The sequence below is a fragment of the Drosophila mojavensis genome, unplaced genomic scaffold (assembly GCF_018153725.1).
Source record: "Drosophila mojavensis isolate 15081-1352.22 unplaced genomic scaffold, ASM1815372v1 contig_136, whole genome shotgun sequence".
Lineage (NCBI taxonomy): Eukaryota > Metazoa > Arthropoda > Insecta > Diptera > Drosophilidae > Drosophila > Drosophila mojavensis.
The window spans coordinates 6,917,094-6,932,392 of record NW_025318667.1 but is presented as its reverse complement, the minus strand read 5'-3'; the positions used below and the strand labels follow the sequence as shown (position 1 = coordinate 6,932,392).

At 41.8% G+C, this 15,299-nt stretch overlaps 1 protein-coding gene across 2 annotated transcripts in view; it reads right to left on the bottom strand.

The window, feature by feature from the left end:
• LOC6586100 (cytochrome P450 306a1) overlaps positions 1–15,299 on the bottom strand; it is a 29,347-nt gene continuing 14,048 nt past the window's right edge. For both annotated transcript variants that reach the window (XM_015160627.3, XM_002011687.4), the window contains exons 2-4: positions 1,800–2,266; positions 1,592–1,740; positions 1–1,126 (exon numbers count right to left, since the gene is read on the bottom strand). In XM_015160627.3, the coding sequence (XP_015016113.1) occupies positions 80–1,126; positions 1,592–1,740; positions 1,800–2,148 (1,545 nt within the window). In that variant the 5' untranslated portion in view covers positions 2,149–2,266 and the 3' untranslated portion in view covers positions 1–79. The remainder of the gene's footprint in view (positions 1,127–1,591; positions 1,741–1,799; positions 2,267–15,299) is intronic.

Here is a 15,299-nt window from a genome sequence, read left to right as displayed (position 1 = left end):
AATTTATATATATATATATTTAAAAAATAATAAAAGCCTATTAATTCTAAAAAATGTTGAAAAAATAATCCGAACAAATTTAGTCATTCTTGGGTAGCTCTTCCATAGGGGTAAATTGAAGTTTGTAGTGCGCCGGAGCCAAGGTGATGCCACATTCGCCTTCGAAGTCCACGTGCTGCGCCTCTCCGGCGGGCAGCTGCACGTGGAAGCGACGCAGAATGCGTCCCGCGTAGAGCGTGAGCATCATGCGGGCCAGCTCATCGCCGGGACACATGCGCTTGCCCGTCTGGAAGGGAATGAACTGAGCGGGCGCCACATAGTCGCCGTCCGCGCTGAGAAACCGCTCCGGCCGGAACTGCTCCGGCTCCGGCCAGGCCTCGGGATTCATGTGTATGGCCCACTGCAGCACCAGCACCATGGTGCCCTTCCTCAGGTGGTAGTCACCCACCATGGTGTCCTGGTCGACGCCGTGCGGTATGCCCAGCGGCACGACGGACCGAATGCGCTGCGCCTCCGAGAGGCAGGCGCGCAGATAGGCGATCGGCTCGAGCTCGGCCAGCGTGGGCGACTCGCTGAGGTGGCGCAGCTCCGACTGCAGTCGCTGCTGGCAGCGCTGCTCGCGCGCCATATAGAGTAGGAACCAGCGCAGCGTTGCCAGCGACGTGTCCACGCCGGCGCCAAAGAGATCGGCCAGCAGGTGACGCAGTTGCTCATCGCAATACAGTTGTGAGTAGGGCTGACGTTCGTGCAGGAAGTGCGCCAAGATGCTGCGGCCAGGCGACTGCTGCTGCTGCTGCTGCTGCTGCTGTTCCTTTTCCTGTTGTAGCTGCTGCGCGCAGCGTGCGATGATGCGATCGTAGAGCGCATGCGTCTTGGCCTTGCCGTCCAGCAGGAAGCGTATGCTGCGCTTGTTGCCCGGCAGATGGCGCAGCCAGGGCAAAAAGTTGACCATGCCCGAGACGCCGATCAGCTTGACGCCCTGCTCCTGCAGCTGCTGCAGGTACAGCCAGTTGGGATCGTGGCGCTCGTAGGTCTCGCCAAAGACCAGATCATTGATGATGTTGCCCAGCGTGTGCTGCAGCGCCGGCAGCGGATCCAGTGGGGCCTTCGCCTCCGACTCGTAGGCCTGCGAACAAAGAGCACGTCAGATCCAGAACAGACAGTGAAAAGTGCCAAAAGCGAAAGGTGGAAAACAAAAAGAAAAAGAGCAAAAACACAATGAAAGAGAGAGAGAGAGACAGAGAGAGAAAAAAATGGCAAAGCAAAGCAGCAAAAACATGCGACAGCAACAACAAAAAATTAGCAAATTTTTAAATTTATGCGTCGTCGTTGTCGACGTCGGCAGCAACAGCAGCAGCAGCCGCGGCAGCAGCGGCAGCGACGTCGAGTGATGACCACAACGGAAAGTGAATGTCCAGAGACGACGACAGCAGCAGAGACGATGACGATGACGCGTAGGACCTTCACTTTCATGATTCTTGGAATTTCTCGCACAGCGGCCAGTTGGCCAATTAGTCAGACAGAGAAAGAGACAGACACACAGAGAGAGCGAGAGAGAGAGAGCGAGAGAGGCAGAGAGAGAGAGACTCACCTGGACGCACTCGCTGACGCCGCTGCTGATGCGCTGCTCCAGCTGCGCACGCGTCTCGCACTGTTTGCGCGTCATGCCCAGCGCCTTGAGCCACTCGATCAGCTGCCTGCGCTGATATTTCCATATGTCGCCGCCGGCGCCAATGATGCCTGCAAGTTGCTGTCTTAAGTCATTCGTTTCGGTGGCAAAGTGCGGCCAGAGTGCTTACCATAGCCGCCCATGATGCCGTGCGTCAGGTAGAGCGGCGCCCGGGCGGTCAGCTCCTCGTGCCGCAGAAAGTCGCGCACCAGCGCCGCATCCGCCAGCACCACCGTCCGCACGCTGCCCATGCTCAGCTGATAGATGGCGCCGTAGCGCCGGGCCAGCGCCTGCAGCGACTTGTGCGGCGCCTGGCGATCCACGAACGGCAAGTACCCCAGCAGCGGCACGCCCCACGGCCCGGGCGGCGTGCGGCCCAGCAGACGCGCATTCCGCCGCTGGCAGATCAGCGCAACTGCAATGCAGACGAGCGACAGCAGCACCCCGAAGACGGCCAGCCCCAGTTCATCTGCACTCATCGCGACAGCAGGTAGAGATCAGGTAGATCGCGCGCGTTATCCCTTGTTCAGCCTCAGACCCTGTGTGTTCGCACGCTGACGTCCGCTCGACTGTGCGGCTCTTCAATTACTGGAATTTCTACGGATTTGCGGGCGAAATGTAATGCAGGCAGACACCAGGCATAGCCGAAGGCCATACGGTAGATACACATACATACATATATATCTGTGTATATGTGTGTATGTATGTATGTGGTTCTGTATATATCTATAGCTATGGCTACTGGAAGGTTCGCTGCTTTAAAATTGAAATTGAAACATAGCCAAATGCTATGTACATACATTTGCAAGCACACACAACGAGAGCTAGAGAGAGAGAGAGAGAGAGAGAGAGAGAGAGAGAGCGAGCGAGAGCGAGATGGTGAGAGTGAGCGATAGAGATCTTTGCGCATTTGTAATGCCGTCACTCTCGCAATCTGTTGCATATGTTAAGTTGTTTACAGTCTGTAAATTTGTTCATATCCTGGTTGGGGCAATGCTCAATCTGTAGGACCTGAGCAGCTAAGAGTTGTTATATTGACAAAACTAGAGTCAACTAAAAGATTAACTATTTAAGTACAGTCGAGTCTCGACAATTTGTACCCCACTAAATCGAAAATCGCGATAAATCGAGCAAAATTTTATCCCAACGAACAAAATTTTTCTCAATAATTCTCGATAAATTGAATTTCTGTGTAAATAAGAAAAATTTATCCCCATACCATTTCGAGCTATTGCAACTGTATATTATATAGCCTAAGAGAATGGCACATATCAATAATACAACAATAAACCGAGACAATAGTCGGGAAAATTCGACTTCGAGAACTCCTGAATCCTGCAAAGAGCTAATATTCCAATAATTTCATGCTTCTGTCATGCATACACATCACATGCACACACGCACACACATACACATGCTCTACTGACTGCGCAGTTGACGCAGCCAGTCGCTGCTCGGGCTGCTGTATGGACTTTACTATGTAAACTTCATTGTGGAATAAATCCTTTTGTAGTTGTAGGACTATTTATATCAAAAAGCATTCGAATTTGTTTACTTGCGTAAGTCTATAATATTTCAATTTACTTTTTTGCAAAGTTAATGGGTATGGGGGTGTGTTATTAAAAATAGAAAAATTACTTTACTTTAACTTGACTTTAACAAAACTAATTCAATGGCTTCTGTTCCATAATTGTTTTATATTTACAGCATTAGAAATTATTAACAAAATAAATAAAATAATCAATTATATATATTTATATTACAGGGCATTTCAAGTGCGATCTTCAATTTCTTTGGGGTCTTACAATTTCTTTTACTAAGTTTGCTTCGCACTGTTTCGTTTTGATTTTCATCTCAATTTGTAGGCAAATTTTTGGGCTTTTTTCATGGGTTTTTTTCTGAGCTTGAAAACAATTCTAAATATTTTAATATATGTAGCCTCTCTGTATATAAAGAGGTAAGGCTTGGGGAAAAGTCCAAAGTTGCCAGATGCAGAAAAAAAAATTAATAAAAGATTTCAATATGAAGCAGAATTAAAATCTAAGCAAAAGCTAAAAAATACATAATTAAATATATACACGTATATATAAAGCTTAGACTAGCATATAGACTGAAATTTTTGTAGTACTATATATATGCATATTCTAGTACCTTTTCATAATATTATCTACTCTTAATATACATTTATCAAGTGCTTCGTGCTTGAATGTCAAGTCGTACTGTGATTCTCCATACTATTGCATCAACTAGGCCTGGAAATTATATTCCCACACACATACACACACACACACGAAAACACACACAATCGCACACACGCACACGCGCATAGATTTACAACAAAACAATAATGAACATGATATAATCCGTTACATAAATGTTGACAATCCACACCAGAGAGACAAACAACGATACCGCGACGAGGGGAAGATCTATAGCAATGAAGCTGGTGAATCATCGGGATCATGCCATCAGGTTTCTGCGCCAGAAGCTGCGCTCACTGCTGCACAGCTTCCAGGAGGACTGCGATACGACGTACCAGGAGGCGGCACGTCTGCTCTTCCATCTGGGTCTGGAGGATCTGGAGACGCACATCAATTGGCTGGAGTACTACAATGCCCATGCGCCGCTGCTGAAGTGGAATGCGGTGAACAACTACATCGAGCTGCACTATCCGAACGACAAGAACGTACAGAAGACCACGATTGCCGAGTACACCAAGCTAACGATCTACCTGCAGCAGGAGAGCCTCGAGATGCCCCGCAAGAAGGCCTACTATCTGATCGAGATGCTGCACTGCGCCCGCAGCCTCGACCAGCTGACTCTGGGCGGTGCCCTCAATCCGTTGGAGCCGGTCGTGGTCGATCTGCTCTTCCTGGACGAGACCATCGAGAAGTTCTACTACTTGGTCTATCACCTCTTGCCGCTCTATCGCGATCACATACGCCTCCAATGCGATTGAGTTGCTTTCGTTTTTTTGCTCTTTTTATTTGTGGGTAGACTTAACTAGATATTGTTTTATTTTCTATTTACCGTTGATGCGAATCGTCCAAAATGCTGCAAAGTTCCAAGCCAAAGACATAACAGAGTAGAGGGGGAGCTCAAGCTCCAGAGAGAAACTATCTCGGGCTGACGCTGATTCATGCCAGGCACGGAAGACTTCCAACAATGGAGCAGAAAAAAACAAGTTCAGGGCCGCTGGCATGCGCTAAAATAGAATCCAAGACCCGTGCCATTGACTTTAGCGAGTGGCTGGCTGGGAATATGCGAATGCGTGTGGCGCACAAAGGACCAGAAAACAGGGCCAGGCACAAGATGTACGACTGCTGCTGCTGCTGCTGTTGTTGCTGCTGCTGCTGTTGTTGCTGCTGCTGCTGCTGCTGCTGCTGCTGCTGCTGCTGCTGCTGCTGCTGCTGTTGCTGCTGCTGCTGTTGCTGCTGCTGCTGTTGCTGCTGCGTTCGGCATTTACGAGAGTCGCTGCGCCAACATTATATTTTAATGACCTGACGGCAGACGTTAACCCATGAATCCCAGTCTGCCAATGAACCGCAACTGTCCACAGCCAGCCTACAGTGGAGATGATCACATTTTTCCGCTAAATTCGGCTGAATATAGCTAGCTTTGTTTCACGATCTATACTTTTTCTCCATCTTACTCCCATGAGCTGATCTCATTTGTTTTAAAAGATATATCGCTCTATCTCACATATATTATTTCTATCTCACTTGATCTCTCAATCCTTATCTTCAATATCTTCCATCTTCCCTCACTCCTCTCACTATATCTCATTCTCTGCAATATGATTTTACTTGATCTCTCTTGATCGTTCTTATAATTTCTCTCTCTCCATCCTCCCTCATTATCTCTCTTTATTTCTCTCACTCTCTCTGTCTCTGTCTCACTGCTCTAAAAATTATTAGTCGTATTCAAATTGAATTCAATATTTTCATATCTTTTATAAGGTCTTCAAAAAATCAATAAAAAAATTTCGACTGAAAAGCGCAAAGTCTTCCTTAACATCCACTTCAAGCCGAAACTCTAGCTAGCGTTAGCGTTTTTCTGGCCAGTTGGCTTTGACTTTGGCAGCATTGACTAGCCTACGATAAACTGGCATAAATTGCAAAGAACCCTCGGTCGGTGAACCTTTTTATTGTTGCCAACGGCACTGATCAAGGGCTGAAGCTTCCAGAAAATGAAATTGTTGCCTTGCCAGACTCAATGACCGCTGCGCAACAAATAGGAGGACGACTCTGGAGGGGGGCTAGGCGTAGGGGAGGGGAGGGGAGAGGGAGTAAGAGTGCGTGCAGCAGCCACGTTCTTCAGGTGGCAACAGGTTCAAACCGACAGCAAGATCATTGGCCGGCCAACAACATCCTATGGAAAGGACATGAACCCCAGCCAGACAGTTGCTGGGATCGGCTCGATTGCTGGATTATTTTTAAACCCTTCAGCTGGAATCTCGCTCGCTCTCGCTCTCTCTCTCTCGCTCTCTGTCTGTCGCTTGCCAACGCGTGGTAACTGGCAACAACTCGGCTGGGTGGTCAATAAACTTTACAAACTTTGAGACTTTGAAACCTGCCGCAGACGCATTACGTGCACTCACTCACACAGACACACACACACACACACACATACAGTTGCACTTCAAATTGATATTATGCTCTAATGTCTAATCAGCGCATTGCGCATAAAAATTTTTGGTTCAATAATGGGGACAGCTTCGGTCGTCAGTTTAGTCCGGCTCACGTGGCGTATGCGCGTTGTTCTTATCATTTTCACATTCTTTATAAGAGTGTGCACACACACACACACACAGATGGAGTGTGTATTGACTTATTGTAGCATGTGATGTACATTTCGTAAAGGCAATTTGTTCTTCTTCTTCTTCGTATTACATATTTATTACAATTGCAACAGCAGCAACAACAACAACAACAACAACACTGTGATTGCTTCTGTTCTCGTGCCACGCCCTCCCGCCGGCAGCCCACACAAAGCATTCTTCAATGTATTTGCTTTGTACATAAATAATTTCGAAAGCAGCAGCTCAATTAAATGTGTCAAGGTAGTTTGCATGCTTTATTTCTTAACCCAATTTTCACACTGCGCATTTATATATATATATGTATATATATGTATATTAAATATATATACATAGTATATATATGCACATAAACAAATATTTGATTGCTTGTCAATATTCTATGCTTGCGCTTGTCCATAAAAACAAAAAAAACTGCCTCGTCAGACTTTCGGGCATTAATGGAGCGCATCTCGCATTCGGACTGGCCCAAAGTCCAAGGTTGTAGAAGAATCCGACTCGCATTGGTGTTTGTATATTGCACGCGTTGCTATATGACCCTTTCTTTGTTGTCTTTTGTCTTTTGTTACTTGTTCTAAGCTGGGCATAGATGGTAAATCGAGCTGTGCCCCAAATGCTAAGCGCACTTCTATTGCCATTTGAGCTGATCAAATAGTTTTTGTTTCATTATTGATTTTTGCATGCAGCTTATGAAATCACCCCCTGTCTCAAATTGTTTCCATTTGTAATCTAATTGGAATGCTTCACATTCATGGTCACATCCATTTCCAATTGCAGCACATGCAATTACCTGACTCTGATCAAATTTATTCTCCTCTTGCGCTTTGCAAATCAAATCAACAAAGATCAATGACAAATTCTCATGCTGCTCTACTCACACCCTTATCTCACTGCGCAACATATTGTTTGAGATTTCAGATTACAGAAATTGACAAATATTTTCAGATCTCCCTCCCTCTCTTTCTATCTCTGTCTATTTACAAATCTTTCTTAATATTGCATTCTTTTGATTACTTTATCTTTCTTAAATATTATACATGTATTTCCGATCACTCTGATTCTCTCACCTCTCCTTCATTCCTTTCTCTCTCCTATCTCCCTCTCTCTTGCTATGTCTCTGCATCGTTCCATCTTTTCCAAGTGTCAACTATTTCGTTTCATTTAGGAGCTTCTTCTCTCTCTCTCTCTCTCTCTCTCTCTCTCTCTCTTATCTTTCTCTCTCTTTTTTATCCCTTTCATTTTTTTTATGTCTCCCTCTCTCTCTTTTTCACTCCATATATATCTCTCTCATCTCTCAATCTCACTCTCTCCCTCTTCCCCTCCCTTTCTGCCACCCACTCTCCCTCTTTATCTTTCTCGCTCTCTCATATATCAGCTTCTGAATACGTTAAACTTCATTCCAGATATAAATTAATTAATCTATATGAAAACGTTATCATTGCAATTTGATTAGTATAAACTGAGATTAGCCAAGCTGAATGCAAATCTCTATATATTCTACATATATATGAATATATACATTTGCTAAGCTCAAGAACATTCTGTATAGATAGTTCGAGAAGTGACTCATATGTTCAGTCTATTATCATTAGAAACTTTATTTCATATCAATAGAACTGTCAATCAAAAGACAGCTTCAAGGCAAAAGACATTTATTCCGCCCAAATGTAAATGTTTGATTTGACTTATTTTATTTAAATATTTTAAGTAAATGCGTGAAAAGAACACTGCAAATAAATATGTAATCAAACAAAAATATTTTTCGAAAAAATCTGGAAAAATTTAAATTGTGTTGACAATTGAAATTATAAATTGAAAGAAAAATATTTACAGGTAAAATATAATTTTTGACTGGATTGTAGAGATGGCAACAATAATAATATAATATCTCTTATTGGAAGTTACGAAATGAAGAGAATAAAATATGGAGATAGACAGTGACAGTGAGAGATATGATAAATTGACAAGGTAAGAGACAGAAAGAAATGGGAGAAAGAATGTGGGACAGAGGCAGTGAATAATTTAGATCGTGAACAAGAGAAAGACAGACAGAGAAGGGATAACAAGGAGAGAGAAGGGATAATAGAGATGTGAAATAGGAACCGAGGAAATAGGAACAGGGATACGTAAAAATAGAAATAGAACAGGAGACAGAAAGAGAGCAAACGTAAGAGAGAAAGGAAGAAAGAGAAATAATAATAAAGAATGAGTAACAGAGCGAGAGAGATAGAAAAGGGGAGCATAAAATGTAGAGAGATTTGGAAATGAAATTAAAACAATTATGCAAAAAATTATTAAGTGATACAGAGAGAGGAAGAGCGAGACAGGGAGAGAGAGAGAGAGGAAGAAGGGATGGATAGGGATTGAGAGAGAGAGAGGGCGACAGCCTAAGGGTGACAAACGACAACAAGAGCGAGAGCGAGAAATAGTAGAAAGCAAGAGCTGTAGAAAGTAACGCGAATTAGAAAAAAAAAACCCAGGCTTATGAGAGGATAAGAGAACTTATCGAGAGTGACAAACCTATATTCAATAATCAAAGTTCTTCAAATATTAAATGTAAAATATCGAGATAATGCAAAAGTTCTAGACAGATTCAAGTCAAGTGAAATGCCGATCATCAGGCCGATTAATTGATCGATGCAATCGATTAGCGATTTCGATTTGGTGACATACGCCGCGGCTGCTTGTCTGCATCTTTATTAGCTGGCTGCCTCGACTGTGTGCTCAGCGTGCGAAATCAGATATAAAATTTGAGCCTTGACATCTTTCATAGGCGAAGCGCGCGTTCATTTAACTCATCCAAACAGACGACGTCGGGCAGAGTGCCAACAGCAGCAGCAGCAGCAGCAGAGCTAAGAACGTGCCGGCAAATGCATTTAATAATCATTAAGAACAGCAGCAGCAACAGTTGCAGCAGCAGCAGCAGCAACAGTTGCAGCAGTCGCGGCGTCGTCGTCGAAAAGAATTTACATTTCAGATTGTGATTTTTTTTTTTCTTTTATTTCATTCTCGATTTCGTTTGGCTTTGCCAACTAGCCGGGCCAAGTAAACGCTAGTTACTTAGCTGCACAAATTAGCATATGCTACACACACACACACACACACATACGCACACCTACACACAATTCACAAATTGGCGCTGAAAAGTTCTGTCTGAGCCGCTGTTGTCACTGTCTCTGCGCGAGAGTCTGTGGCCGGAGTCGTAGCCAAAAACCGAATCAAACCGAGCCGAACCGAGTCGCTACGTTGTTGTTGTTGTTGTTGTTGCAGGCCGTTGCAATGGCGCACAGTTCAATGGCTTTTGCGCCATTTTAAGATCAATGCACCCCGCTGCAGCAGCAGCAGCAGCAGCAGCAGCAGCCGCAGCAGCCGCAACCGAGCAGCCGCTCTAACAATTAAGCAGCTCCGGCTGGCGATGCTGCTGCTGCTGCTGCTGCGGCTGCTTGTGTGCTGCGGGGGCGGAGGGTGCGGTAGCTGCAGCTGGAGCTGGAGCTGGGGCTGGCTGACCACCGGCCGGCCCGCCCGATGCCAGTCTAGGCCAGGCGAACCAATCGAATCTCGCGCGCGTTGGCAAAAAACCTTGCGCATGAACAAATCCATGGACATGGACACACACTCACTGGCTGATCAACCCCCAGCACAACCCCGCGGCGCCTAGCGCCCCCCTAGGGGGCAGCCAGTTGTTGGCCAAGTTGTCAGCCCAAGTGGCAGCCGGGCCAGAAATCAAAATACAAATATTAAGAGCTCACGGAAATTTTATTTGTTTGCCTTCGTTTTTCATTTTGATTTCTTTTATTATTATTTTCGTTGTTGTTGTTGTTGTTGCTGCTGCTGCTGCTGCTGCTGTTCGCTTGGCCTGGGCTGGGATCTGTGGCGATGGGGCGGGGGGAGGAATTTTGGAATTTCTGAGATGCGAGTATGCAAAAAATTCATTTCGAATGTAAACTGGAGACCGGGCCGCGAGTCTAGCCGGTTGCTGTTGCCGGTTGACAAATTGCCAACTCAACTTGTTCTGACATTTTTATATGAGTTTGTTGTTGTTGCTGCTGTTCATGTTGTTGTTTATGTTGTTGTTGCTAATGTTGTTAATCGTCTAATGAATGTGGCAACATTCTAATTTAAATTGCGCTCCACACATTGTTTCGACACCTGCTCAAAAGGTTTTTACAACTGAGACAGAAACAAACTCACTCAGGCACACACACACACACACACTTGAGCACTTACCTACACAGATGTACACACACATGCACACACCTACTCCTTAAGCAGTAACAGCTAAAGTCCTGCTGGGATCAGTACTGGGACCTTTACTATGGATCTATATATGATAGAACGAAAGAGTCTGGCAGGAGCAGAACTAAAGTTCGCATATTGAATGAAGGACCTACTTATCTCTTAGAGTTAGTAAGTAGAAACGGACCATATCAATATTGCCAAAATCATCGTCAAGTCAAAGAGATCAGTGAAATATCTTGACATTCTATATGTGCCGGGAATACGGGCAGGAGATGCTCCTGCAAAACTTTCTCTCCTGTCACTGTCTCTCCCACTCTTTCTCTCTCTCCCTATGGTCTTTATCCTCTCTCTCTATCTCTCTTTTTCTCACTCTCTCTGTCTTTTTGTCCCTCTCTCTTTGCATATCTTATACATACCATTAACTTGGAGGCATTTCTCAGTATGGATTATTCAACAATTGTTGTACTACGTATTACTGCTAATGAACAATTTTCAATATAATTAGCAATTTCCAAGAAAATAAATAATAGTTTACCTAAGTCGGTTAGATTTTATAGCGACAGATTCAATTTGATCTATGATTTGTTAAGCTATCATCTTTGATTTTTCCCTGAAAGACTGAACTACAAATCTTCCAATACTACCTTTTTTTCTATAAGAATATTCATTCAGAAAAAATTGTATAACTTTTGTTGTCAAGTTGAGAAAGATACCCACAGTTGAATTGAACCTAATGAAAAAAATTTAAATAATATATATATATTTTTTAAGCGCAACTCAATACATAAATTTTCAATATTTTCAAAACTAATGTAGAGCTAAATAAATTTTTTTTTTTAATAAGAATAAAATGGACGTAAATAAAAAATTTGAGGACTAATAAATGTACAAAATATTCAAGTGTTTAAACTATACTATACTATACTATACTGAAGACGTCTATAAACATTTATATTCATGAAACATTAGGATAAATAATTTTTGTTTATTACTTAAGATCTTTTACTTAGAAACGTAGGAAAGTCATATTGCAAAGGACCGTTCAACAACAGAGAACAGAGAAATTTAAGAACTAATAAAATCAAAATGAAAGTAGAGAGTAAATATATAAAATGATATAAACTTTCTAATCAAATAATACATAAACTCAATTCAAATTCAATGCTCAATATAAATCTGTCGAAGCATTCACCTAACCCTAGGGTTAGTTCTCGTCTGTGGGATTAGCTTGGCAAGCAAACAAAAAAATACGAATATAATAAAAATGATTGAATATGATAAATAGTAGTAGTATAGTCCAAGTCGGACGACAGCTTCGTTAGCAGCCGGAGCACCCAGAGCCGGACTAATGTGGAGCAACAACGTTTTATGCTAATTCCAAGGTTCTGCATTGGTTGGGTCAACGAATCGTGTCGCTGCTGTTGTCGATGTCGATGCCAATTTGAATCGAATCGAATCGAATCGGAACGAATCGATTCAAATCGAATTGAATTGAATCAAATGAAATCAAATCGCATCGAATCAAATCGAATCTAAGCGCCTTAATCGCTAATAACGTGCCTACTAATCATCGCCCATATATCAATAACAATGAAACAAATTCAGCTGGAACTAGAGCTGAGAGACTGAGAGACTGACAGGGAGACAGAGACTCTGACTGAGGCTGTATCTCTGTCTCTCTCTGACACTGAGGCAAATGACATAGAAAACATCAAGCGTTTCAGTTTCAATTTCGATTTCGATTTCCTATTGAAAGCGTTCATTGATCTCTTGCTGTAATGCTGAAGTGGAATTCGAAATTCTTGGCTGAGCCGCAGCTGTTACACAACCAACAGCAGCAGCAGCCGCAGCAGCAGCCGCAGCAGCAGCCGCAGCAGCCAAGGCGATAGTTCAATGTGGCCCTTCGAATTTATGACCTAGCTTCCGACTAGGGCAGTGGAAATTTGTTCGAAGGTCAGCCAGACAAACGGAGAGACGGACAGATGGAGAGACGGACTGGCAGATAGTTGGCCAGCCGGAAAAATAGCTATGGGCCATGGGGAATAAACAAGACAAACAAGGGCATGACTCAAACTAAAATGCCTAATAGGTATAAGCTAAGACAAACGCTCATGCAATTGTACGAAATTGTAGAGCCTATCATGGCACTATCATATTATTTGAAATTCTTAATATGAGCTGAGGCGATGCAAGCCTTGGACTAGGCATTGGATAATGTCAAACAGGATCGAACGCATTAGCTGACAAGCTCAATGAAATGTTCATTTTGATTGTGTAACGCTTCGTGGAGCCCCCATTGAATACACATATATGTATATATCTTCAACAATATCTATATAGATGTGTGTGCTATCATCTCTCAGTCATTTCTATTTACATGAATTGCGCTTGAGCAATTACAATGTCAGCCATTGACAATTCAATTACAGCGATAAATTTCAATTCTAATGTGACACTTGAATAACAAATGTAGCAAGTCGCGGCAACAAGTTGCACGCCAGCAGATACCCTAGCCACTGGCGCCGAAGGGCGTATTGGCAGCAATTCACAATTGCAGAAACTTGTATAAATTGTAGTCAAATTCAATTCATATACCGCTCATGTCACATTAGGTTCTTCAAGCATTTTAATGATCTCTTTTTTTTTTTTTTTTTTTTTTGGCAGCCTGTTAAACGGGTCGTATACTCAATGTAAAGTACGTGCAATTGCATTGGCAATCTACGGGGAAGCACATTAAGCTGAGGCGCCGACAGCAGTAGCAGCAGCAGCAGCAGCAGCAGCAGCAGCGACAGCGACTGAGCTCGCATTATATAAACTGACAAACTAACTTCAAACAAATCGGTTGGCTCTGGCGACGCATGCTAATCCCAATCAACATGCAATTGCGATTTAACGCCCCAATGTGAGTTGCATGTAAATGCAATTGCAATGCTGCTGTCTCTGTCTCTGTCTCCGCTGTCTTCGCTGTCTCCGCCGTCACTGCTGTTGCAGTCGCATATATGTATACATATATATATGTACATACATATGTACAGTTGCGATAACGAACGCCCACACACGTGATCACTCGAGGCACGTGACGTGCGAACACTTTGCGCTCTAATCAGAGGAGCTCGGCGAATGCACTTAGTATCACTACCCTACATTAATAAACTTTCTTTATGGCGATGGCTATTTAAAAGAAGAAACAATGCATATAAATATATATTATATTATATGTATGCTGCATATTAAGCGATTATTATATGGATGAATAGACATATGAATGGACATACATATAGTAGTCATTTAGTACTAAAGATAATATATATCCACTCTTCTCTGGTAAGCTTCCATAGTAGATTCACTCTGTTACTATTCCACTGTAAGTCTTCATGTATTCGACTAGTAGCCGATAGGCTTTAGAGGAAGCTATTAGCAGCTAGTAGTATATTTAAAGCAACTGTATCATAATAATATATATGTTTATAATAATAATATGAAAAAATATATTTTAATCTTCTTAAGATTTTTTTTTTACATTTTTTTAACTTCATTTAATCATAGAAATTTTTAATAGCAGGAGAGACTCAAGACTGAAGCAAAAAATCGCCACAAAAAAAAAAAAATATATATATATATATATTTTTTAATTTAATGTGGATGTGTGTCATATATATGGGCATTTCTCCAGGAAAGTCTACTTTTGTAACGTGTTAACCTCTTGAAGTTTTTTTTTTTTTTTTATAATTATCTTGATAATGCATCAATTAAGAGCTATAAGATCCACATTTTGTTAAAATAATAAAAAAAAATTTTTTTTGACATCAAAAGTTCACAAGTTGACTTTGCTGAATAAATGCCTATACATAATATTTTATTTAATTTTATATTATTTCATATATATTTATTAAATTAATATTCGTCTCATTGTTTAAAATAAATTAAATTAAAATGATTGAAATTTTAAAAAATGTTGGTTTCAAATTGTGAACTTTGTTTTAAGAGTCCTTGTTCTTGTATAGTCGCCTGCTTGAAATTATCTTTCAAAAACTTCAAAATAATTATGATAGTATTAATGTTAGACACTGAATGCCAAGCACATACATACATTTTTGTGAATGTTTACATGTCAGCGTATAATACCTACATATATCAGCTGTAATGAACTCGGAATATAAAAGCTTATTAAATATTCAAACAAAGGACAAAAACTATATTCATAAAAAAATAATGGAAGGCTTAACTAAACACAATTGTTAGAAATTGTTTCAGAGCAAATTTCAGCTAATATATTATTTAAAAAATATATAAATAATCTTAGCATTGCATATTTATTCCATATTAAAAATTTATAATATCGTAATTTATATTTTTTAAATATAAATCTATATAAGTGTTCATATTTAAGAATATGCAAACAAAAAATCCCACAAATTTATTTAATGCTTAAATTTAAGCACAAATGTTCTTAAATATTCAACAGCTTGCCCCGAGCAATTAAGAGAGCCAACAACAACAACAACAGCAACAGCAACAAAAGTCGCATTCACGTTATGCACGCTGCAGTGCATGCACTTCGATTCATGTTTT